Source organism: Meles meles, chromosome 2 (genome assembly GCF_922984935.1).
Source record: "Meles meles chromosome 2, mMelMel3.1 paternal haplotype, whole genome shotgun sequence".
NCBI classification, from domain to species: Eukaryota; Metazoa; Chordata; class Mammalia; order Carnivora; family Mustelidae; genus Meles; species Meles meles.
Genome location: NC_060067.1, coordinates 191,942,989 through 191,968,251, shown reverse-complemented (window position 1 = coordinate 191,968,251; position 25,263 = coordinate 191,942,989). Strand labels below are relative to the sequence as shown.

The 25,263-nt window shown below is 46.8% G+C and overlaps 1 protein-coding gene and 1 non-coding gene across 3 annotated transcripts in view; both read left to right on the top strand.

The window, feature by feature from the left end:
• Positions 1-10,314: 10,314 nt before the first annotated feature.
• Positions 10,315-25,263, top strand: part of MFHAS1 (multifunctional ROCO family signaling regulator 1) — a 96,175-nt gene continuing 81,226 nt past the window's right edge. For both annotated transcript variants that reach the window (XR_006817408.1, XM_045997570.1), the window contains exon 1: positions 10,315-13,449. Coding sequence is in view for 1 of the 2 variants with exons in the window: in XM_045997570.1 (XP_045853526.1) it covers positions 10,452-13,449 (2,998 nt within the window). In the remaining variant the exon portion in view is untranslated. The remainder of the gene's footprint in view (positions 13,450-25,263) is intronic.
• On the top strand, positions 15,287-15,428 carry LOC123937660. Its single transcript, XR_006817516.1, has one exon. It is a non-coding gene; the product is annotated as a U4 spliceosomal RNA (small nuclear RNA).

Genomic DNA, 25,263 nt, shown 5'->3' with positions numbered 1-25,263 from the left:
GGAAATCCAGGGTGTTTTCAATTTTCCTCACTGAATATTATTATATGCGGATTTTGGGGTATATCTCTTTTAGAACAAATCCCAGGCATAGAATATTTCTTTAGGATTTTGCTGTATATTATTACATACCCTACAAAAAGTTGTAGCAATACACTGCCAGCTGTAATTCAAGCTGAGAAGTCTCTTTTCCCTTATTCTTCTATTTATATTGTTTGTTAAATTTTTTTTTATTGGATTTGTATGAGATGATGGATATTAACTAAACCTACAGCGATAATCACTTTATAATACATGTAAGTCAAACCATTATGCAGTACACTTCAAGCTTACACAGTGATGTATATAGATTATACCTCTAAAATACTGGGAAAATAATAAAGTTCAGTATCTATATTTTAAAAATCTATGGCAGCTTGATAGGCTAAATATGGTCTTCTATTTTAATATTCATTATTTTGATTACAATCAAAATTAAGTCATTTTTCCATATATTTGTTATCTATTGGTGTTTCTTCTAATGCAAGCTGTTTGTACTTTTAATTATGACATTCGTCATTTGCAAACTGCTTTGTAAATGTGTAGAAATTCCCTATTTATCTTGAGTATAAACCTGATGTTTTATGTATTGAAAATATTTCCCGTTTTTCATTTTCTTTAGCTTATGATGGTGCTTTTTCCTCTAACGCATCATGAAATGGCACTCATAACTCCAGATTTGTTCGAGCTGAACTACTTTACAGTGGGGGCGGCCCTCACTGTATTTATCTGAGAGGATGAATGGAGGGGACACATGGAGGGTTTGGGGAGTTAAAGGTGGGGGTTTGGAAGTCTTCAACACCTCTGGTTTCCCATGGCCATTTCCATTGTAATTGCTGAGATTATACCTTTTTCTGGATCAACTCACAAATTATAGTTTCAAAAGCAATCATAACACAGAATCTGCTTGTATTGATCCATACGTTGTCAGTGTAAGTGCTGTTCAGGCTGACGTTGAGCAGTCTGAGATGGCTGGCTACAGTCAGAAGGCCTTCTGGTTCGTAACTGTATTCTTGCTCTGCTTTGTTCCAGACACCCTGGCCCAAAGCCTGCCTCCTTGCTCTCATTGCACTTTCTTGAAAAGCTGCAGGAACTGAACACACGTTAACATATTCTCCTTGTTTCCAGGACTATTCACTTCTTAACCCTTCTGCTTTGACATGACTTATGTTCTTCAAGGTCTGTAACTGGCCCACTCACCTCTAGATACAAATTTCTAGGGTGAGACGAGACACCAATTCAAGGCGCTCTAGCAAAAGCTGGGGATTTATTATAAGCCTTTAGGGCAGGAAAGATAGCTAAGACTCATGAACACCAGGCAAGAAACCAAACTGTTGCTGGAAATTCAAGAAATTTTATCTTCTCTCTTGTATCTGCTATCATTTCGTGTCTGCCTTGTTCTTTCTTTCTTTTTTTTTTTTTAAAGATTTTATTTATTTGGTATATATAGAGAGATCACAAGTAGATAGAGAGGCAAGTGGCTGGAGGGGGGGTGGAGCAGGCTCCCTGCTGAGCAGAGAGCCCGATGTGGGGCTCGTTCCCAGGACCCTGAGATCATGACCTGAGCCGAAGGCAGAGGTTTAACCCACTGAGCCACCCAGGCGCCCCTGTCTTGTTCTTTCTTGACTGGCTTTTTTTTTCTAGACTGGCTTTCTTCTCTCAAGTTCCTCCAATAGTCTAGGGATAGCTGCTCATGGTTTCCAGTTTAAGACAGGGGTCCATGAAAAGACCGACTTTCTTCCTCTCAGTCCTCAAGGGGAGCAGAATATTTCAATCAAGCACAAGAATTATTTTGAGCTGAAGGCAACTGAGAGGCAGATAGAAGAAAAGCTTGTATCTTCTCCCATTTGCTTAAAAAGCAGGACTTGAGTTTACAAAAGTATCTCACTCTACCAGACAGGATAACGGTTACTCCCCAAGGACAACGTTAGACCCTCATCAATAGAGAATGTGCACTGATTAAAATGTGCATACCCAATCCCACTGCCCCTCGATGGCCTTCCCCCATCTCTTTCTTTGTCTTCAGCTGAAGATGTGATCTAAACCATAATTCTAAGCCACCCTTTTGAATCACTCATTTTCCCCTGAGTATCTCCCATTTATACATGAGGTACACAAGTTAATAAACTCCCATTAGTTTTCTCTTGTCAATCCATCTCTCTCTTTTTTTTTAAAGAATTTATTTATTTATCTGACACAGAGACAGTGAGGAAGAGGGAACACAAGCACAGGCAGAGGGAGAGGGAGAAGCAGGCCTCCCTCAGAGCAGGGAGCCAAAGGCGGGGCTGGATCCCAGAGTCCTGGGATCATGACCTGAGTAGAAGGCAGATGCTTAATGACTGAGCCCACCCAGGCACTCCTCAATCTGTCTTTTACTACAGAGACCTCAGCCAAGACCTCAGAAGGTTACAAGGAAAATTATTTTTCCTCCCTTACAAACTTAAACCCCTAGGATAAAGCTCCTCTAACTTTTCCAGTTAATCTTGAGGTGTATTATTATTTAATTTGTACATCATGTTAAACTTGTTTTTAAAAGGCTTATTTTAGAAAGTCAATGTAAAAAACAAACCCAGTAAATTTAATATTCTGTTCTAGAACAAACCCCAAACTCCTAACACATAAACTTCATATTCTTAGTTTTGCAAATGTAAATTAGATGTCAATATCCTTGTACTCAAGAACCACAAAGACCAGGGAACAGTATTATCTTACAGAGGAAGGGAAAAGCTTCCTCAAATTGTTCTTTAACCTCTGAAGAGCCACTGCTGTTTGGGAACAAAAGAACAAAAACTTAGGAGTCTGATAGACGTCCCTCAAATCTGCTCTGAGAATTTTGAACTTTTTAACTTCTCAAAGGACCACACTTTTGAAGGGTCTTGATCAACAGTAGACAATACTTGATTTTTTCCACCCTGACGAAGACAAGAGAGACCAAAGCCTTCTTAAGTGATCCTGTACTCAGGCACTCTGCACGGAGCCTTATGGAAATATTTGTTGGGTGAATAATGAAGCCACAACCAATGGCTTATATTTGGACACACCATCGTTCCTTATATTTACATGGCCCTATTCCAAGACCTTTCACCATTTCATGGGATGAGGTACGGTAGGTAGGGAATCGGGTTTTATTGTTCTGTATTTCAGAAGAGGAAACAGAAATTCCTTTTTGCTACAGGAGTAATAAAATATCAGGAAGAACATAAAGGGTAACTTTGGCTTCTCTGTTTTTTAATAAATACATGGCTTTATTACAATAATCATCAAAACTTAGTTCTTTGGGAAGACTTACCATTTTTTTTTTTTCCAAGGACTTGCCATTTTTGATGGTATGCTGTGCTGTACGAGACATCTTCTACCGTGTCGTCGCAGATGACACTGGGCTGTATTTATTTTAGAAATAGAGTGTTTCACAAGGAGGTTGCAATAGTCCCGTGCCATTTATTGAAAAGCCAGCAGTTAACTACATCTGCTTTTAAAAACGAAAAATATTTTTCAGAACTATGTAGACAAAGGCAAAGTCTCAAACCATTTGTCTCACTGTTGCCAGATCCCATGAAGAAACTTCTTGCATTTCAGACTAGTAACTGAAACTCCACGGCCAAGGCTGCGCGCACCACCCTTGGAGGGAGGGCCCGGAAGCTGAAACCATCTGTCACTCACCATGCCAGGGAGCTGCTAGGTCGGCGGGAGTGGTGCCTTGTTCTACCATTCACAAAGGCACCCAGATTATAGTGTAAAATATATATACACACTATATGGTGTATATAGTGTATATTGGCTCCCGGTTCATGGCTTAACCATTAGACACAAAAGGGGTGGGGGACCTCCTCTCTGCTCCACATGCTCCCCATTCCCTCCTCCTGGACATGCTTCATCTCCAAGTGCCAAGTGTGCTATAGTTAGGGCCATTTGTCATGACTAGTTCACAGATGTTTTTCATTTCTCTTTTTCTGGAATGACTTTCCTTCTTTTTCTCTGAAAGAGGATGTTTACAACAGGATTGGCATTGAGAATGATGGGTGGTAGGGTGAGGGGTTTAGGGGCACTGCTCCCTCTAGACCCCCCAGGGCAAGATCTAGAATTCTGGGTGACATTGTGATCAATCCTTTGGCCTTCAGTTAAATTGTCTGGATCCTGCAGAATATCTTCAGCTGAAAGTACTTCCAACGGGTGCTAAAAATACATTGCAGTTTATTTTCCTCAGTAGGGAGCATATGTGTTCCCACTTGACCTGGAAACACAAAAAGAGCCAATGTTAAATTGAATGTTGCCCATTCCAAGATAAATTTGTTTTCTGTAGCACAGGGGAAAGAAAAAACAACAGACATATTGGTGCTATTTTGCCTTTGCTCTCTGGGGGAGTCAGGGTCTTGAACACATTTTTTTTTTTTTAATGCTCTGTTGGTAGTTAAGTGACCACTCAGCCTTCTTAGCCAATGCTGATATAAACCGGCTTGCATTCAAATCAGATGGTGAGTCCAAAGATGGGTAAAACTTCAATTTTTTTTAATGTAAACAAAAGATGTCAGATTCAGGGAGCCTGCTTCCCTCTCACTCTCTCTGCCTGCCTCTCTGCCTACTTGTGATCTCTGTCTGTCAAAATTAATAAATAAAATCTTAAAAAAAAAAAAAGATGTCAGATTCTTTGTAACTAACCTTAGCTTGATAATTTAGTTTTTCACCATTTTCATTTTTAAAAAAATGCTTAATGCTCTTCCTAAAAGACAGATTCTGAAATGTCTTCTTCTTGAAGTATAAGTTTTATGGACACTTGTATTAAATCCTTTCTCTCCAAATAGACAAACAAATCAAACACAACTTATCTACAAATGGCAGAGAAGTTCTCTTTCCCGCTGGAACATTTAACAACAGATGTTAAACCCATTTCTTGTAGTTTGGAGATACTGTTTGTTTCGAGCTTTCTGTTGTCCAGTATGACATTCTTCAATATTGTAAGAACAAAGTTCAATTTCTCCAGCTGGTACCACTTCTCTATAGCTAAAAATACACAGTCTGCTGACAGTGAACAAGACCCATTCCCCTCCCAAGAAATAGCACAGTGATGAAAACATGAGCTTTGGACTCTGCCTCCTTTGGAGTCCGGGTTGTACCACTCAAGGGTTCTGTCTTCATTTTTCTCCATCTCTAAAATGAAGAGAAAAGGGGCGCCTGGGTGGCTCAGTGGGTTAAGCCTCTGCCTTCAGCTCAGGTCCTGATCTCAGGGTCCTGGGATCGAGCCCCACATCGGGCTCTCTGCTCAGGAGGGAGTCTGCTTCTCCTCTCTCTCTCTCTGTCTGCCTCTCTGCCTACTTGTGATCTCCATCTGTCAAATAAATAAATAAAATGTTAAAAAAAAAGAATTCTGTAAAAAATAAATAAATAAAATAAAATGAAAAGAAAAATGGAGCCCACTCTTCAAGGCTATTGTGAAAATCAAATGAAATCCTGAACAAAAAGCTTACGGCACAGTGCCTGAGCACACAGACAACCTTTAATGCACATTAGCTACTGATCCGTAGCTGATTAGCTACTGATACGAGTGATTCATCTTCGATCTCTTGGTTAGTTATGCCCAGTAGCGAAGACAGGACATGACTTCCAAGCTTCTCTGTGGCTAGACTGTCCTATGCCAATTCTCCAGGCTTTATTTCTAATCCTCTTCTTCAGGACGAGCCTAAAACCTTCTTTGCCTCTCTGTCTTTCCCTTGATCTCCTCCACTTCTGTCTCCAACAAAACCAAGTGAAGAAGAAGACAGCTTGATTAAAATTGTGGAGGTGAAATTTTCTCTTACTTACCTTTATCCACGCACCAAGGAGCATTTTGTTGTTACTGGTTTTTTAAAGCAAAACATGAGCTGGATCTAAAATTATGAGGAAGGGCAATGCGGGAAGCCCTTCCCTCTTTTTGTGATAAAGGCAGCAAATACCAGCTTCTCCACACTGGAGAGAACTAAGTAAATGTTGTAACCCACTCTCTAGGTCTCATCTGCACTGAAGGCTTAAGGGATAGCCGAAGTTCCTTTCAAGACTAGACAGATAGTTTCCGTACTCCAAAGTTAGTTAGAACCTCAAGCTTGTGACTGTCCTCTCTGATAAGTTAGTGAGCATTTATTTACCAAGTAAATCAGAACTATTTTGAAAGTCTGAAGCAGCTGAAGCAAGTAAAATGCTGCATTTCTGGGAAGCTGTGCTTTTTGAACTCCTGAATGGTCAAGAGAAAGCAAGAAAACGGGCTCTCTTGAAAGACCAAGTAGGTTAACTAATTGCGTTGGCTTCCTGGGATTGGCCTGGATCTAGGTGGGGAATGTCTCCCACCCTGGGAAACCCCTCAGCCTTGAGCACACTGGAACATTTGGTCACCCTAAAATAAAGACTCGATTAAGCTGAGGTTGATAAAATTAAAATTCAGTGAAAGAGGTGACTTTCCAAATTCAGCATTTTTAATGTAAATAGGATAGTATAAATATAAACAGGAAAAGCATAATGACTAAATATTTTTATAAGAAGTTGTCCGTAGCTCTGCAAGTCCTAGCAGGCTTGTCATAGTGGTTCATTTCATAGTACTTACTCTAACTGCAAACAATTCCTACTAGGAAATAATCAGCCTTTAGAAGGCTCTTTTTGAAAACCCCAACCTTAACGTGACACCAAATATCCCATGGGCCATCAAGGGACAAAGTTTCCAAAGGGAGCTGCACACCGTGTTTCACAATGGGAGGCCAAGGAAGGAGAAAGGGTGAGTTCACCTTTACAGAGCAATGCTGCTGGTGTAGTGGGGATGGAAGCCAGATTATGGGGCCCAAGGAGGGAACCAGTGAAGAGGAGCCTGACGACTGGCTCCAGACCACTTATACAAGATATATGACAGGGCAAAGAAGTAAAGCAATGAGGCAATAGCTAGGGGGTGGGCAAGGTCAAGAGAAAAGCCTGTCAAGATGGAGGAAAGTTGAGTATGTTGAAGACACAGTGAAAGAAACCAGAGCTTACCTGGAGTTTGTTTCTAGGCTTAGCAGGGGTAGGAGTAGGGTACCACTGTCCGCAGGGCCACTTAGGCCATTATTGGCAGATATTTAAGTGGAAGATTCTTGCTTGAGTGCCCAGGATCCTCTCCTCTAGCCAGCCACCTCTTTAAGGCCTGGCTTAAGACGTAGCCTCCTCAAGTGTGCTTTCCCATTCTCCAAGGTGACTGAAATGACCGGTACCCAAGCAGGGTCTGCACGTAAGCCCATCTGCATGGAATGTTATTACAATCATGGCAACCCTGAAAATGAAAACAACCTCAGAGTAAGAAAAATAGGGTCAATGAAAAGATTTGCAAAGTTTATAGATTAGGTCCAGGACATTAAATATTGAAGGCAAAACTTTTCGAAGAATCAGGATCCCTCTTTTCCAAACTGAGACAATTGCTTTTGCTTTTAGGAAAACCCTAACGTGCAGGGCCTGGGGCAAGAGAATAAATGTAGGTCCATATAATATATGCCTAAATATCTAAATATGTTACATTAGGCTCACAGTGGTGGCCCACCCATGCCCCCTCTCATCCTAACCTGGGTCCCCTCCAGCACAGGGAAGATGTGGGGTTGGCTTGGGGATGTACCTACACATCAGCAATCCCTGAGTGACTGTGAAAGACTGCCCCCTCTTTCCCCAGCAGGCATGAGGCTGTTTGTACCAGGAATTTAGGGTCCTTCATACCAAGCGTATTCTAGAAGGTTGAGGGAGCATGTCCATCATTCTCCTTGGCCCATCAGGAACTTTTCCACAAGGGGTGGGTGGGGGTGGCAAGAGGAAGACAAGATGTAGCAAAGTTGGATGCCCAAGGCAGGAATTTTCTTGCCTAGATTTTAGAGCCATACTGGACACAATTTATTTTCCTGGAGTTTTATTTAATTTCCTGATTTGACTTTCTAGAGCCTCACACAGAGCTCTTTCTGAAGACCCTGTGATCATAACTAGAGCTGAAAATCAAGAACTGCTTATTGGATGCTCAACTGACTGAACCACAAAGACGCCCCTGGAAGGATAATTTTCTGATAGCTTCTATCTATCTAGGTATCTATTTAACAGAGAGACACAGCGAGAGAGGGAACACGAACAGGGGGAGTGAGAGAGGGAGAAGCATGAGAGAGGGAGAAGCAGGCCTCCCGCTGAGCAGGGAACCTGATTCGGGGCTTGATCCCAGGACACTGGGATCATGACCTGAGACGAAGGCAGACGCTTAACGACTGAGCCACCCAGGCGCTCCTTCTGATAGCTTCTAAAGTGGACCAGTTCAGCATAGTCATTTAGATCTAATCCAAACCACTTTAGGACTTCAGTTTAGCCACCGAAAGTGGGGTAGGGAGCTGATGCCTTCTCCAATCTCTTTCCTCAGGCTGAGGTTCACATTTGGGTTGGAAGGAGCTAAAGGTGGAGAATGTAGGGTCTGACTTAAGAACACTATGAAGGTGAGATACTCAAAGGAATAAGCCACATGGGGAGTTAGTACACCTGAGTCTGCCCTTTACCTGACTGGCCGATTGAGAAGTCACTTACGTGGAGCCTGTTTATTCTGCAAAATTAAAAGTTCAGCATGGGTAATCTAGAACTTTTCTTGGGGTGGGAGGCTGGGGGAATCCTTGAGCCATTTGATCTCCTTCAGGACACAGCTCAACTCTTCCTGTCAACTCCCCACATTTCACCTGTGGTGCAGGAGCTTCGGGACCAGCCTGGCTCTAGGAGCATTCTCCAGTTACAAGGTGTAGGACCAAGGCTGGCTAACCATCCCTGGGGCAGATTTCCAGACCAAGACGTCCAGTAGCTCTCTTGGAAGAGACAAACTATCTCTACTGGAATAACTGGACCAAATACGGGTCCCAGGAGGACAACAACCTCATGCGAAGGAAGAGCAACAGTGTGCTGGGTGATGCATTCAACCAATCACATCTAGTCTCGCGTCTCGGAAAGCTCTCTTCATTACTAACCAACTTAGAATCAGCGATAGAGGTGACATCCAGACACCTAATAGGTTTCCAGGTCCCGGTAAATTCTGAAGAAATTATTTATTTAGTGTAGATGTGATCTGAAGGAAACGCCCTCACAGAGGAAAAATAAACGTTAAAATTGAGCACCCTTTTCTAGAACGAACAGTAACAGAACTGTGCAATGGGGATATTGGATTTGTTTCAGGGCGGTGTTGGGAGGATACATGGGCTAGCCCACATGGAAAAAGGCCTTTCACGGCCTGCCCCCCACCCCTATCCCCCACAGTAAATCCAGCAAGAAGTCTGCTCAAAGCCTTCTTCCCCAGGGGAGCTGAGAACGTCTGTCTCAGCCGGTCTGGCACGAAATAGGGCCTCAATAAATATTTACCAGATGAATGAATGGTTGCCTGCTTTGGTCCTTTTGTTTGGTCACACTCTCGATCTAAGCTCCTCCCGTGGAACCCAGGCCCCTCAATTCTGCCCGTTCCATTTCGGTGTGGACGCAGGGTCAGTGGAACCAGAAGGACTGTGAAGGATGAGGAAGGGAAGCCCCCGGATCCGACACCGGAGGGAAGAGAAAGAAATGCTCAGAGGCAGGGGCCGACAAAGAGCCCGATGGAGGCGAGCCCCACCGGGACCACACCGAAGCCCCGCGCAGCAGCCCGACCCGGCTCCCCGCGCGCGTCCCGCCGGACGCGGTCCAAGGTCCCGGGCTCGCCCCCGCCCCCGGCGCCCTCGGCCCCGCAGCCCGCAGCTCCCGCCCCCGGGGCGGTGCCGGGAACACGCGGCGCCTCCGCCGGTCACGTGGGGGCCGCTCCGCCGGGCGGCGCTGCCGCTTCCCGATCGCGCCCTCCCAGCGCCGGGGACGCGGCGCCCGCGCTCCCGCCTGAGCCCGGGGAAGCGGAGACAAGGAGGCGCCGCCGCCCCCTCCTCCCCCGCTGCGCCCCGGCCCTGCGCCCGCAACATGCCGGCCGCCGAGCCGAGCGCCGCCCTCCTCCCGGGGCTCACGGAGGCGACGGGGCTGCCGGCCGCGGGGTCGCGGCGGCGAGGGTAGCGGGGCCGGAGTGGGCACCGAGGCGCCGCCGCGAGGCGGGGAGAGCGGGAGGAGGAGCCGCAGGCATCCTCCGCGGCGCGGCGGGCGGCGGCCCTGCTGCTGCCCCGGCGCGCCCATGGCCCGGGAGCAAGGAGAATGCGAGCTGCACTGCCCGCCGGCCGCCGCCGCCACCTCCCCCCGCGCCGCGCGCCCGGCGCCCCCCGGAGCTGCTCGCGTCGCCGCCGCCCCCCAGCTGCGGGCGCCCGGCCGCTGGCTGCGCTAGGACCCCCGGCCGCCGCTCGCCGAGGGCGGGTGCGGAGAGAGGAGCGAGAGGGCCCGGGAGCCTGGCGCCCGGCTGGGCGCAGCGCGGCATGTAGCTGCGGGCGCCCGCGTGAGGCTGCCGGCCCGGGGCCCCTGCCATGGCTGCGAAGGACAGCGGGAACCTGAAGACGGTGAGGCTGTGGCGGGACGCCGCCCTGCGCGCCAGGAAGCTGCGGAGCAACCTGCGGCAGCTCACCCTCAGCACGGCCGGGGGCTGCCCGGGGGCGGGCGCCGAGCAGCTCGACTCTCCCGACGCCCCCCAGCTCGTGCTGCCGGCCAACATCGGGGACATTGAGGTGCTGAACCTGGGCAACAACGGCCTGGAGGAGGTGCCCGACGGGCTGGGCTCGGCACTGGGCAGCCTGCGCGTCCTGGTGCTGCGCAGAAACCGCTTCGCCCGGCTGCCCCCGGCCGTGGCTGAGCTGGGCCACCACCTCACCGAGCTGGACGTGAGCCACAACCGGCTGACCGCCCTGGGCGCGGAGGTGGTGAGCGCCCTGCGGGAGCTGCGCAAGCTCAACCTCAGCCACAACCAGCTGCCCGCCCTGCCCGCCCAGCTGGGGGCCCTGGCCCACCTGGAGGAGCTGGATGTCAGCTTCAACCGGCTGGCACAACTGCCCGACTCCCTCTCCTGCCTCCTGCGCCTGCGCACCCTCGACGTGGACCACAACCAGCTCACAGCTTTCCCCCGGCAGCTGCTGCAGCTGGGGGCCCTGGAGGAGCTGGACGTGTCCAGCAACAGGCTGCGGGGCCTACCTGAGGATATCAGTGCCCTGCGCGCCCTCAAGATCCTCTGGCTGAGTGGGGCCGAGCTTGGCACCCTGCCCAGCGGCTTCTGCGAGCTGGCCGGCCTCGAGAGCCTCATGCTGGACAACAACGGGCTGCACGCTCTGCCCGCCCAGTTCAGCCGCCTGCAGCGGCTCAAAATGCTCAACCTCTCCTCCAACCTCTTCAAGGAGTTCCCTGCCGCGCTGCTGCCCCTGGCTGGGCTGGAGGAGCTCTACCTGAGCCGCAACCAGCTCACCGCCGTGCCGTCGCTCATCTCGGGCCTGGGCCGGCTTCTCACCCTCTGGCTGGATCATAACCGGATCCGCTACCTACCCGACTCCATTGTGGAACTGACGGGTCTGGAGGAGCTCGTGCTGCAAGGGAACCAGATTGCCGTGCTGCCGGACAACTTCGGCCAGCTCTCCAGGGTGGGCCTGTGGAAGATCAAGGACAACCCGCTGATCCAGCCCCCCTACGAGGTCTGCATGAAGGGGATCCCCTACATCGCAGCCTACCAGAAGGAGCTGGCGCACTCCCAGCCCGCCGTGCAGCCCCGCCTCAAGCTCCTCCTGATGGGCCACAAGGCTGCGGGGAAGACCTTGCTCCGACACTGCCTCACCGAGGACAGAGTGGAGGGAAACCAAGGAGGAGGGGACAAGGAAAAGAGCTACCCCGCTGCGGCTCCTTCTGTGAGCAAAGGCATCGAGGTGACCAGCTGGACAGCGGATGCTTCCCGGGGGCTGCGGTTCATTGTGTATGACTTAGCGGGTGATGAAAGCTACGAGGTGATCCAGCCCTTCTTCCTCTCCCCGGGAGCCCTCTACGTGCTGGTGGTGAACCTGGCCACCTATGAGCCCCGCCACTTTCCCGCCACCGTGGGTTCCTTCTTGCATCGTGTCGGGGCCCGGGTTCCCCATGCCGTGGTGTGCATCGTGGGCACGCACGCAGACTTGTGTGGAGAGCGGGAGCTGGAGGAGAAGTGCCTGGACATTCACCGCCAGATCGCCCTGCAGGAGAAGCACGACGCGGAGGGGCTGAGCCGGTTGGCCCAGGTGGTGGATGAGGCCCTGGCCCGGGACTTTGAGCTGCGCTCCGCCAGCCCCCACGCCGCCTACTATGGGGTTTCAGACAAGAACCTCCGGCGGCGCAAGGCCCATTTTCAGTACCTGCTCAACCACCGGCTGCAGATCCTGTCCCCGGTGTTGCCCGTCAGCTGCAGAGACCCTCGCCAGTTACGGCGCCTTCGGGACAAGCTGCTCTCTGTAGCTGAGCACAGGGAGATCTTCCCCAATTTACACCGAGTACTGCCTCGATCCTGGCAGGTGCTGGAGGAGCTGCATTTCCAGCCGCCCCAGGCACAGCGGCTGTGGCTCAGCTGGTGGGACTCGGCCCGCCTGGGCCTGCAGGCCGGTCTGACCGAGGACCGGCTGCAGAGTGCCCTTTCGTACCTGCACGAGAGCGGCAAGCTGCTCTACTTCGAGGACAGCCCAGCCCTCAAGGAGCACGTCTTCCACAACCTCACCCGCCTCATCGACATCCTCAATGTCTTTTTCCAGAGGGACCCTTCCTTGCTGCTGCACAAGCTGCTCCTCGGCACCAGCGGCGAGGGTGAGGGCGAGGGGGACAGCTCCCCGCTGATGGCGACGCCCACCCCGGGCCAGGAACTTTTGCGGGCCACGCAGCTCCATCATTACGTGGAGGGCTTTCTGCTTCACGGGCTCTTGCCGGCCCATGTCATCCGGTTGCTGCTGAAGCCTCACGTCCAGGCCCAGCAGGACTTGCAGCTGCTGTTGGAGCTGCTGGAGAAGATGGGACTCTGTTACTGCCTCAATAAGCCCAAAGGCAAGCCTCTGAATGGGTCCACGGCCTGGTACAAGTTCCCGTGCTATGTGCAGAACGAGGTACCCCATGCTGAGGCCTGGATTAACGGGACCAACCTGGCCGGGCAGTCTTTTGTGGCTGAGCAGTTGCAGATTGAATACAGTTTCCCCTTTACCTTTCCACCCGGCCTGTTCGCGCGCTACAGTGTCCAGATCAACAGCCACGTGGTGCACAGATCCGACGGGAAACTTCAGATCTTTGCCTATCGGGGGAAGGTTCCGGTGGTGGTCAGTTACAGACCGGCCAAGGGGCTCCTGCAGCCAGACACTCTGTCCATCGCCAGCCACGCGTCATTACCAAACATATGGACGGCATGGCAAGCCATAACCCCCTTGGTAGAGGAACTGAATGTCCTGCTTCAGGAATGGCCTGGACTGCACTATACCGTGCACATTCTCTGTTCTAAGTGCCTTAAGAGAGGGTCGCCCAATCCACACGCTTTCCCAGGTAAGTGGAGGGAGGGATGTGGCTCCTCTGCGCCGGTGGTTTAAGATGTGGTGGTGGTGTTGTTTAGAAGGTTCTTGTGTTTCATTTATTTGATTATTTGTTTAACCTCACCGGTTCCCTGGGAAAGTTCTACAGGGTAAATTCAGGGCAGGTGAGGCGATAAGCAAAAGACAGTACATACATGAGCGAGATGAAATAGCCCCCAGAATCACACTCTCCTAATAAAAAAGACCCAGACTTCAAAAGCGGTTTCCGGTCCCACTTTTGGATTTTGGATCTCCTTTTCCCCATTGAGCCAACCTTTCATGGAAGGAATTTCAGCTGGTTAAACAGAAGATGGGTGGTGTCGGACATGAGCCTCACGCCGAGCCCTGAGGTACTATGCCTCTTAGACACGTCTCCAAGGGGGGGCTCTCGGCTTGAGATATCATTGTCACCATCTTTTGTTTGGAGTGAGTGTAATCGTAACGTAAAGATTATTGCTCATTTTTCTTAGGAAATTCTAGAGAAGAATGTTGTAATCAGGGTGAATGATGGATTAGGAAGGACCAGAATTTTGGTCTGAAATGCGTGACTAAGTGCTAAGATCACTTTTACCCAGCACACTGGCAGGCAGGGAGGATGGATTACCGAAATCTCTGTGGGGAGTTTTCTGGGTATTTCCTGCCAATTTCGTGCTTTCTAGAGGTCTAAAGGTTTGCTTTTTTGCTAAGTGGTAGAGAGTGGAGCTCTTTGGTAATATTTGGTCAAAGATGGAAGGGACAAAAGGCTGACAAGGGTTGTGTGTGTGTGTGTGTGTGTGTGTGTGTGTTTTTTCCTTTTTCTCTTTTTGGGGAATGTTTTGCCACAGAGTTTTTTTTCTGTTTTACTTTCTTAAACCATTATAGGTGAGTAGAAGAACTCCAGGACTTGTGGTCTGGGATTTTCGGAGCTTGGTTAATTGATATCCTGAGTCTTTAGCTGGGAATGTGTCCATTTTTCACACTGGAGCATTCTTTAAACAACTCTGATTTTGCGGGTACAGGCATCGTTAACAACATTCCAAGTGACCTGAGGACAAGCCCGCGTGATAGCATCATAGCCAGTTTCTCCCCTCGGTTCCCACCCCCAGGGAGCAGAGCCGTGCTGAAATGCAAGACTGCAGGCCACTCAGATCTTTGTCCTAGTCTGAATGCAACTCGTCAGTATCAGGAAGCAACTGGACACCCGCATTTCCAAGGGTAACATCTTCCTGTTGCCCTAGATCTAGACGGGGTTTAATTCTCCAGCTTGAAAAAAGCCACCTTATTCAGTTACCAGTCCATTGAGCTGTCCTTTGTGAGTGATTATCTGGTGTCTTGTCATTGTCCTTGACACGGTAGACTCTTTAGTCTGTCTTACATTTGCCTTTGTACCTTGCTCAAGAAAGCAAATACTTTCTTTATTGTGTTACTAGATTGAATAAAGTGGTGAAGAGTTACATAGTCCAGAGTTGCTGAGTGAAGGAGCTACCTAAAGCGGATTCCTAATCTAAAGATGGAGTGTTAATAAATCTGCTATTATCAACAAAGGGAAAGAGCCAGATTATTGGACAAGTGAAGATCTGTGTAGGGGAATTCCAGGAACTCTGAGGAGTAAACCATGAGGCCGGATTTTTTCCCCTCCTAAACTCATCTCTTTATTTCTCATTTTTAACAGTCATGAATTCCACCAACAAGCATGTGCCATGCTATGGACCCTGAGAACCCATTATCTTGCTATTGTTTGCCTGTTTGCCTTTCAAAGGAGGCACACCTGGTTTGCAATCTAGGCTATAAGAAAAAGATGATTTTCTCAATGTAAAAAAAAAAAAAGGTTGAGCTTAGCGCAGTGGCAGTATCGTAGCCAATGAGGTTTATCCGAGGCGCGATTATTGCTAATTGAAAAAAAAAAAGGTTGAAAATTATTGAATTATCTTGTCTATTGAGTAAGAATAAGTCATTAGGTGTTTTGGTAACAAAGATTGTGCGTTTCTGCCTTTTTTGTGGTCAGAGAACTAAGTTATCTTTTTTTGCTTTGTTTAGGATTATATTTCTTTGAAAAGTAGCAAAGGGCACAGAGTAGTGGGAAAAAGATGATATGGTACATTTTGGTACATTCATGACATTAAGAAGACAGGGAGGTAGCTGTATGGTGACAGATGTTAACTAGACTTAGCATCGCAATCATTTTGCAATATACACAGATCCTTATGTTATTTATCTGAAACTAATATTATATGTTAAATACACCTCAATTTGAAAAAATGAGTAACAGAAGATGGGAAAAAACATATTTTCCTCTTTCAGATTGTTCTGTAACAGTCATCATTTGATAGTATTTATCACAATTCTGAACAACTTGGGAAGAGCTAAAATAATAAACTAGAAGGCAATGTACAAACAGAATTATAATGTTGAGTGTTCCGTTAGTTAGGGCACCCATGTAAACATATGTTTGAGTCCCTAGGTCATTAAGATATATTTTCAGTCAGCAGAAACCTTTGAATCTATTGGTAGACTTTTTGTCTTTTTAAGAGGTCATTTTGTATTTTAGAGACATTGAAACAATTTGTTACTTAGTTTTACATTCAATTAAAGTATCAAGTTCCTTTGTAAACTACTTTTTTAAGGATTTTATTTATTTGTTTGAGAGAGAGAGAGAGAGAGAGCACCTGCCCACAGGGGGAGGGACAGAGGAAAAGGGACAAACAGACTCCCTGATGAGCAGAGTGCCCAATGTGGGACTCGATCCCAGGACCCGGAGGTCATGACCTGAGCTGAAGTCCAATGCTGAACTGACTGAGCCACCCAGGTCCCCCTCCCCTGTAAACTCAATAATTTTAGATATGATGGCATGAAATCAAAGGAGAATGTTTTATGGACCATTTATTTTGTGTGTGTGTGGCAATTTTAAGTTATTCGTTTTAAAATAGGTGCTTTTTCATAGAAATGACTTGAGCAGACAACTGTCAGAGAAATTTGAGACCCATTGAAATACAGTTTACTGGTGGAAAAATTCATTTATTTTTTTCCCACTGGTGAAAAGTGGATTTTTAATTTTTTCAACCTTAAGACATTAAGAAAATAAGAATAAATAAAAAATTACTGTCTCCCTTGATTTTGTACAGAAGAAATTTAAAGTTGCATTACTATCTTTTAAAGGTGTTTTAGGGTGTGGGAGGGTGAAGGGCCTGATTGATCCCTTTCAGTGTTGAAAGGACACTATCCTTTCTGGCCCGAGCTGCGCTCATGCATTTGACCTAGAGAGACATGATGCTGGATATCTCTTTCCTGATTTCGGTTTACAATGTGATGTTTTGGAAACTCCTCAGCCAACGACCACTTGGTTTTAAAAGTTCTAGTGAGGGGCGCCTTCGGCTCAGGTCATGATCCCAGGGTCCTGGGATTGAGCCCCTGAGTCAGGCTCTCTGCTCAGCGGGGAGTCTGCTTCTCCTCCCTCTGCCCCTCCCACCCCGCTCTCGCTCTCTCTAGTCTCTCAAATAAATAGGTAAGTAAGTAAATAAATAAATAATCTTTTTTTTTTAAGATTTTATTTATTTATTTGACAGACAGAGATCACAAGTAGGCAGAGAGGCAGGCAGAGAGAGAGAGGAGGAAGGAGGCTCCCTGCCGAGCGGAGAGCCCGATGCGGGGCTCTATCCCAAGACCCTGAGATCGTGACCTGAGCTGAAGGCAGAGGCTTTAACCCACTGAGCCACCCAGGTGCCCCAATAAATAAATAATCTTAAAAAAAAAGTTCTAGTGAAAAAAGATCTCGTGTTGTTAGAGAGATGACCTACTTATCTGGTTTAAGCCGAAAGGGTTGTGTGACAGAGATGCTTTTGGAAACTCAGAAGAGGTTAGAGTGTCGGTGTGTGTTTGCCTGCTTTCTCCAGGTACGGACCTCCTGGCGGCTTCTGCCAGCCGGGTGTCCTCCTCGGTACTTGGTAGAGTATGTTTCTTTCGGTGGCATATTTATTTATGCTTGTGTTCTTTTCTGCCAATAAGGCATCTAGAGCAGGAGAGCTGAATGCCCCTGAGGTTGCATGATGTGTGGCATACCGAATCCAATGTGGAAGCTAGGATATAGGTCCTAGCAAGACGCCTGTCCTTCGAAAATTCCATTTAAGGGGTGGAACGGAGGAGGTGTGTTGGTTTTTTTTTTAAAGATTTTATTTGTTTATTTGACAGACAGAGATCACAAGTAGGCAGAGAGGCAGGCAGAGAGAGAGGAGGAAGCAGGCTCCCCGCTGAGCAGAGAGCCCGATGCGGGGCTCGATCCCAGGACCCTGGGACCATGACCTGAGCCTAAGGCAGAGGCTTTAACGCACTGAGCCACCCAGGCGCCCCGAGGAGGTGTGTTTTTAAATTGGAAGAGTGGGTCTTAGTGAGTTGAACTTGGCTTGCATGTGATTTTTCACTAAATATCCTATCCTCCGATTCTTTAAAGGTCAGGTTTAGGAATAATTAGGAAAAGCCACCCAAAGCAGTAGACAGATAATTAGCATACTGTCGCTGTTATATTTGGTCTCTTTTCTTCACTCAGTGACTCGGTGCCTTTCTCTGTCTCCTGAGTGCCTTTCGCCCTTGTTCCATTTCTTGTACGCCCGCCGTATACCTCTGAGGCATTCAGCATCCTTGCCTCTCTCTGCTGGGGTTTCTGGATGTCACACTATCTCTTTGATTAGGTTGTTCGCTGGCTTCCTGGGAGCGGGAGGCCTGCCTGAGGCTTTGTGGCTTTTGTAAGAGCTCAGATGTTTGCTGAATGATTGTTTGGTCTTTTGTGAGAAATACCTTTTTTTTCCCCTTTGTTATTCACATACTCTGTCAAATTCCCAGGTGGTCCAGGAGTGATCATCTCGCTTTGTCCTGTGTCCCAACTTCCCTCTTCCACCCTGCAAATGTCCCTCTGGTGTGCCCATTGTTTGTGTATTACTGGTCTTTCCCTTGAATGGGCCCTTCATTTTGACCACTGAAGCAAAGGAGAATTCTTGCCTTATTATAGCTCAGTTTTAGAGTTACTGGAATTTGAGCATGACCTAGTTGTTTGGATTGAATTAGTTATTGTTTTTAATTTCACAAAGGTTATTAAGTATCTTTTTTGGTTTAGCTTTATTAACATGGATGCCTCTTGGCTTTGATTTTGTGGACAGTCCTCTTTGAACTCTCGTGGGCTTTGTTTCATATAAAAACCAAAACCTTAATCATGCACTGGGAGAAAGAACTACGGTGCAAAATAGGATTCAAAGACTTGAAAAGCCTTTGGAGTATTTAAATTATTTTAAGCATTAGGTGCCTCTTCTTTAAACTCTCGAATAGAATCTCAAGCCCATCTCTGCACAAGGAGTTTAGAATTTCCTTCAAGAAAGTAGTTCCTAGGGGCCCCTGGGTGGCTCAGTGGGTTAAAGCCTCTGCCTTCCGCTGAGGTCATGATCTCGGGGTCCTGGGATAGAGCCCCACATCGGGTTTCCTGCTCAATGGGGAGCCTGCTTCCTCCTGTCTCTCTGCCTGCCTCTCTGCCTGCTTGTGATCTCTCTGTCAAATAAATAAATAAATAATCTTAAAAAAAAAAAAAGAAAGTAGTTCTTATTCGTCAGCCCGTGTTTCACGTCATGTTCTGCTCCCGCTCACCTTATGCCCAATAAACCTCACCTGTTCTTGTTCTTAACCACTTACTTCACTTTACCACCTAAAATGTTGTTTGGGGGATTTGGTGAGAAAACGTGTCGAGAAAAGTGGTTTTCTATGTCTCGGAAGAAGTGAGGCAGGAGGCTGGGCCTTTTGCTCTACAATATAGGAGAGGGGTGCAGGCTGCTATTGGGGTGAACATTTCTGGATGCTTTCTCCATTCACCCATAAACTTGCTTCTCTCCATGGGAGCCTGGTTTTTGTTGTTGTTGTTGTTGTTTTGGGGGGGGTGCTTCTCTAGATGAAGGACATGGTCATCCATCATGGACGGTCCTTCTTAAAAAAAAAAAAAAAAAAAGGCCAGGGCAGGTGCCGACCTCCTCTCTTGCACTCACTCTCCTGCAGCCCTGCACTCCTGTGCCCTGGGGTGGAGAGAAGAGTTCTTTGTGTTTCCGGGCTCCGGGCTCCGTGGAAAGGGCACTGCGTCGAGTCTGCTTGAGGGCAGGCCCCACCAGCATTCTGCTCTCCCTGGTTCAGCCGCTCTGATTACAAAACCAGGGGCTGGGTGGCTATTAGACTTACAGCCCTCTGGGGACTGGCTACGTTTGCATTAGTGGGTTAGGAGGATGGGGCCCCATTCTGGCCCGCATTCCCCAGTTCTGCTCTAGCATTAAAGCCTTCTGATCCCCGATTGGCTTCTCATGTCTGCACGGCTGTAGCACCCAGAGCGATCCACAGGCATCTCAGACCACCGCAGAGCATGTGTAGTGACATTTTCCGCAAAGACTGTCCCACGTAAGGTATGGCGGTATGACTCTGTGGTTACATCCTTCCTCCGAGTCCTGACGTTCCCTGTGATGGCCCCGCACTCCCGGACAGTGCCTGGCACAGGGCTGAGACGCTTGGGTGGGGAAAGGGGGTGGGCTCAGTAGAGATTGGTTATTTTTAAAGAACTCAAGAAATTCTAGTGTTTCTTAATTGATTCCTTGGCAAAGAGCTTTTTGGGGTTGTTTATGAGGTTCTTCACCTTAAAGTGTGTATTTTAAGGTAAACGTATGTAATTTGATTGTTTGATTGTGTGATTTTTCTGGTACCTCTATTCCTGCCTCCTCTATGGGTCTCCTAGCTCCGACAGACATGGCAGAGGGGTGGGCAAAGGAGCCTCTGGCTGGGAGGTCAAGGTGAATGAAGGGGCAGGAGCTGCTGTTGAAAGCCCTCTTCCCTGGATCTCACATTTGCTCTCCTCCAGGAGTCAGTCAGTGAGCGCTGCTACTGCCCCGCGGCCCCCCACTGCTCCAGAGCTTGCTCCTTCTAACTCTTCCCCAGCCCTCCCTTGACTCTGTGCCCAAGGAGAGACCGAGTGTAGGTGAGGAGAGTGAAGGGGCGCCAGTGGTGGTCCCAGGGAGAGGCGCTCCCTGGTTTGTACCAGCTGTACTGACTCCCCCAAGCTGTCGCTTTCTAGAAGCTCCGCGCAGAGTTGGGGTTGCAGGTTGGAGTTCATGGAAGCCGGGAGCAGTTGGAGACTGTCATGAATGCAGGCCAGTGTCCTAAGTGTGCCCTAGGTGACGGAGAACAGCCCCCAGACACCACGGCCAGCCGGCCCGACTTCTTTGCAAAGAAGCAGGAGGAATATTTTTTATTTTTATTTTCGGCACTGGAGGCTTGAAGACATTTTCTCATTTTTCCTTTCTCAGCACGATCTCTTAGCTGACCATTCTGGCGCTTGGTTCCTTAAGGAGTGAATTAGTGAAAAGCCATCAACAGACTTTCTTTCTCTTTAGCCTGGTCATTTAGAGAAGGCAAAGAACACGGAACGAGGAGGAAAGCGGGAGTTGGGGAGAAGGAGCAGGAGGAAGGACCCGGGACACCGTTGGGTACCGGCCGTGGCTTCCAGAGGGCCTGGTGGGCCTGGAGGCTGTTCCATTCCCTTCAGGAAGGAACTGCTTGCTCTAGACAGCAGCCCCAGGCACCCGGGCTGTTCCAGCTCTTTCCGTTGCTTTTGCAGCTCTGCGCACAAGGGCACTTGGGAGGAGCACAAGGAGGAGAGGAAAGCTGGGGTCGTCAGACCGCTCTTTGGAGGTTCTTGTTTCCTGTGGGTCATTCTGCCTTTTGAGTGGCATGGCGTACTGCTCCTTTCTCCTCCTCTAAGTCCTCCTCCTTTTTTATTTTTTATTTTAAAAAATTTATTTATTTATTTATTTATTTATTTATTTATTTAAGAGAGAGAGAGAGAGAGCACAAAGAGAGTGAGAGGCAGACAGAGGGAGAAGTAGATTCCCCGCTGAGCAAGGAGCCCGACGTGGGACTCGATCCCAGGACCCTGGGATCTCGACCCGAGCTGAAGGCAGCTGCTTAACCAACTGAGCCACCCAGACATCCCAACCCTCCTCCTTTTTTAAATCAATATCCATATAACAGGAAATTAACTCTTTTTATATAAACAATTCCTTTTATCCCCAAGATTTTTATCAATTTATTTGTCACAGAGAGGGAGAGAGAAAGAGAGAGAGCCCACAAGCAGGGGGAGCGGCAGGCTGAGGGAGAACCAGGCTCCCCACTGAGCAGGGAGCCCTATGATGTGATGTGGGAGTCGATCCCAGGACTCTGGGATCATGACCAGAGCCGAAGGCAGACACTTAACCCACTGAGCCCCTCAGGTGCCCCTAAGTAAACAATTCCATGGCATTTAGTCACTCATTGTCAGGGCCCCCACACCTTAAGTCAAATGTGTCTTGAGGCAAGGAGCTTGGGAGGCTGCTGGCTTTCTTTCTGGGGCAAATGGACTGGAAAAGTCTCTCACCAGGCTCTTTGTGGTGACTTTCCTTCTGAAGCATGACTTGAGAAGAATAGGGCTTTTTATGCTGGGCCTTGAGACGCCATGTTGTTGGACATCTTTTAATATGGCTGCACTGAGAATCCTCTTACTCGGTGTCGATGAGAGGATAGAGAGAAGCTCATGGGCCTTCCGGTCTGTTCTGTGGCATTTGTGATTTAATGGGGGGGCTGCCTGTGAAGAACACATAGAAGAGAAGCACGTATAAGTACTGTGTAATCACTTGCCTTCTTCTGTGCAATGCTGTTTTTCTTCTCTTTCTTTCTTTCTTTTTTTTTTTTAAGATTTTATTTTTATTTATTTGACAGACAGAGATCACAAGTAGGCAGAGAGGCAGGCAGAGAGAGGAAGGGAAGCAGACTCCCTGCTGAGCAGAGAGCCCAATGCGGGGCTCGATCCCAGGACCCTGAGATCATGACCTGAGCCGAAGGCAGAGGCTTTAACCCACTGAGCCACCCAGGCGCCCCTCTTTTTTTTTTATTTTGTTTTATTTATTTATTTGAGAGAGAGAGCAGAGAGACATGAGTGGAGGGAAAGAGTAGAGGGAAAGGGAGGCACAGACTCCTGCTGAGTTGGGAGCCTGATGCAGGGATCAATCCCAGGATCCTGGGATCATGACCTGCGCCAAAGGCAGACACTTAACCAACTGAGCCACCCAGGTGCCCCGCAGTGCTGTTTTCCTACAAAAATATTGAGTAGAGCTCTGGAACGATTGACAAGACCGTAGGCAGGAGAGTTAAGGGGATGGACTTGAATTGAAACAAAATTAGGTTATTACCAGATTAGACAGACAAGTGTACCATAAGTTTATTAGCCGGATTCTGTCATTAATCACTGGAATGCCTGCTGTATGCAGAAGTCTGTACTGAACTAGGAGTTGGAGGAGAATAAAATAAAAAAAACATATATGGCCTAGGGAGCTGAATTGGGATTTTGGTTGATTTAATTTTTGATTTTTATATATAGGGAATCTGACTACATATGGAGAAATTCATTTGCAGGTTTGAATCATGACTCCAAAAGAAAACCTGGCTTTTGATTTTTCCTGGAAAAAAAAAAAAGTGATTGTACTGAGAAAAGTCAGCTACCACTTTGAATTTGCTTGACATAGAGGAGTAGGTGGAAAGGGATGCCTAAGCCATTCTCTTCTGTTGATTTTCAGTCTGGATCATTTGTTTGCAAGAAATCTCAGGCAGATCTTGGAGAGAGATCTTGAAGAAAATGCACTGTAGGTGAGGCTTTCTAAAATCTTTGAAAACAAATCCTCTTTTCTGAGGAAGAAAGTGCCTTCTGCTCAGGAGCCTTTACGTTTCTCAGAACCATTTATGGGTTGGCTTCCTCTTGAGAGGGATTGAAGTGATCAGTCATTTCTGACACCAAAGATTTATGAACACCACCTCCAAAGACAGTACACATTAAATTGGATGCTGTTGTAATAAAAAGATATGGCCGCTGCTTACAGGTTTCTTTGTTGAAGAAAGCGTTGCAGAGATGGCGTTCTGTTCTTAGCATGTTAAATGTTGAGAGAATTAAAGAGTTAATTTTCTTAGATCCTCCCCACCCTGAAAATGAGGAGTTTGTCTTAGTACGGCATCACGGTAGTCGTGAATTTGAGTGTCCCAGAACAAGCCTCTTTCTTGACTTTCTTTTTTTTTTCTTCCTTTTTTTTTTGAAAAGAGAGTTTTAAAAAAAAAGTAATAGGGAGAGAAAATTATAAAATCAGGAAAAAAAGGTATTTTCCCACAAACTGTTGTTTGACTTAGCAACTTTTTTGTTGTTTCGGTATGATTTTTATTTTTCATGCCATAAAGGCTGTGATTGTATTAATCATCACGCCAGGTTTTCTAAGGGTGTAGGCTTGGGAAGACTCTGGGAGTCAGGAACACTCCCAGAACACTCGTTTCTGTGTCACAGGCTGGTCCCAAGGCCCAGGTTCGTATGTGTGAAATGCTTAGAACAATGCTTGATATATTGCAGGAGCTCAGTAGATACTAGGAAGATTTCAGAAAGCACAAGTCTAAACATACACTTGAAAATCTGATAAGCTTATGGGTAAAACTCCCCTTTTTTGGTGGAAGGAGTGTAAGTACAGTGTGATCCCTAGTCATAAACGCCTTAGGCTCTTTTGAAAGTGCTTTCTCCCCCCTTTATTAAAACATACATAAATTTGAAGGGTAAAGGGAAAAAAAATTACTCATGACTGGTATCTAGTGTCATTAATTAACACAGATTACTCAATTTTTTTCAGTTTTTTCCCCTTTAATCTTAAATTTATTAAAATAGGTAGCTGTGATCCCACCGTATAAATAATTTAAATCGTTTTTTTTAAACTAAGTGAGCTATCATGAATACAATTTCATGTTATTGGTATCTACACATAATTATAAATATTCACATAACAATACATCAAGGGGATTTTTACCTTTATTTAACCATTGGACTCTTAAGTTGTTTCAGGTTTTTGTTGTTATGTGTAATTTTCTGATGGCTGTATTTCTTTATAAACGCTCTTATTTGTTATTAATCCCTGATAGTGTTATTTACACTAATCCCCAAAGTGGAATCATTGGGTCAAAGGCAAGGATGTCTACGGTCCAATAGGGTCATGTCTCCACTGCTCTCCACAATGGGTCCCAATCATACTCGTATCTGTGGAGGACACCGGATTGATTTCACTGTACTTCCTCAGTATTGGGTATCATCTCAAAAATGCACTAACATTTGATGGAAAACAATATTTCACTGATGATTAAAACTTTTAATTAATGAATGTGAGTGTTTTCCTCTATGTGTGTTGCCCAGTTTTGTTGCTTCTTTTGTGAATTGCTTATATCTTTTGGCATCATCTTCATGGTACTTTTCTTTTTTCTGTTTTTAATCACAGTGATTTCTTAACCTCTTAAAACCACAGACTTAAATTTATATTAACTCTTTGCCAGTATTCCAGGTAATAACCTTTGGTCTCTCACATATAAGGTGTTTTATTTTCTAGTGTGCTTCCCCTTTCAAAGTTAAAAAAGTTTTGATGTCTTGATGTTTTAAATTTTATTCAATATAAAATATCGATCATTTCCTCATGATCAAATGAAATACCATTGTTATTTTTCTAAATTCAGAGAAGTAACAGAAGGACTCACAGGGAACCATAATCTCTTCACCCATACAACCTCTACCAATAATAAAAAAAACTGATATTTGTACGTGGGTGGTATGTTCAAAAGCAAAAATCCCATCTCTCATAACCCTCACCCTGAGTTTTCTTTCTCCTCTGTAAAACGTTTCTTGTAATTTCGTCCAAGAAAGCATGTATTTGCCTGTATTTTAAACTGAAAGAGATAATGCAACACTAACAGT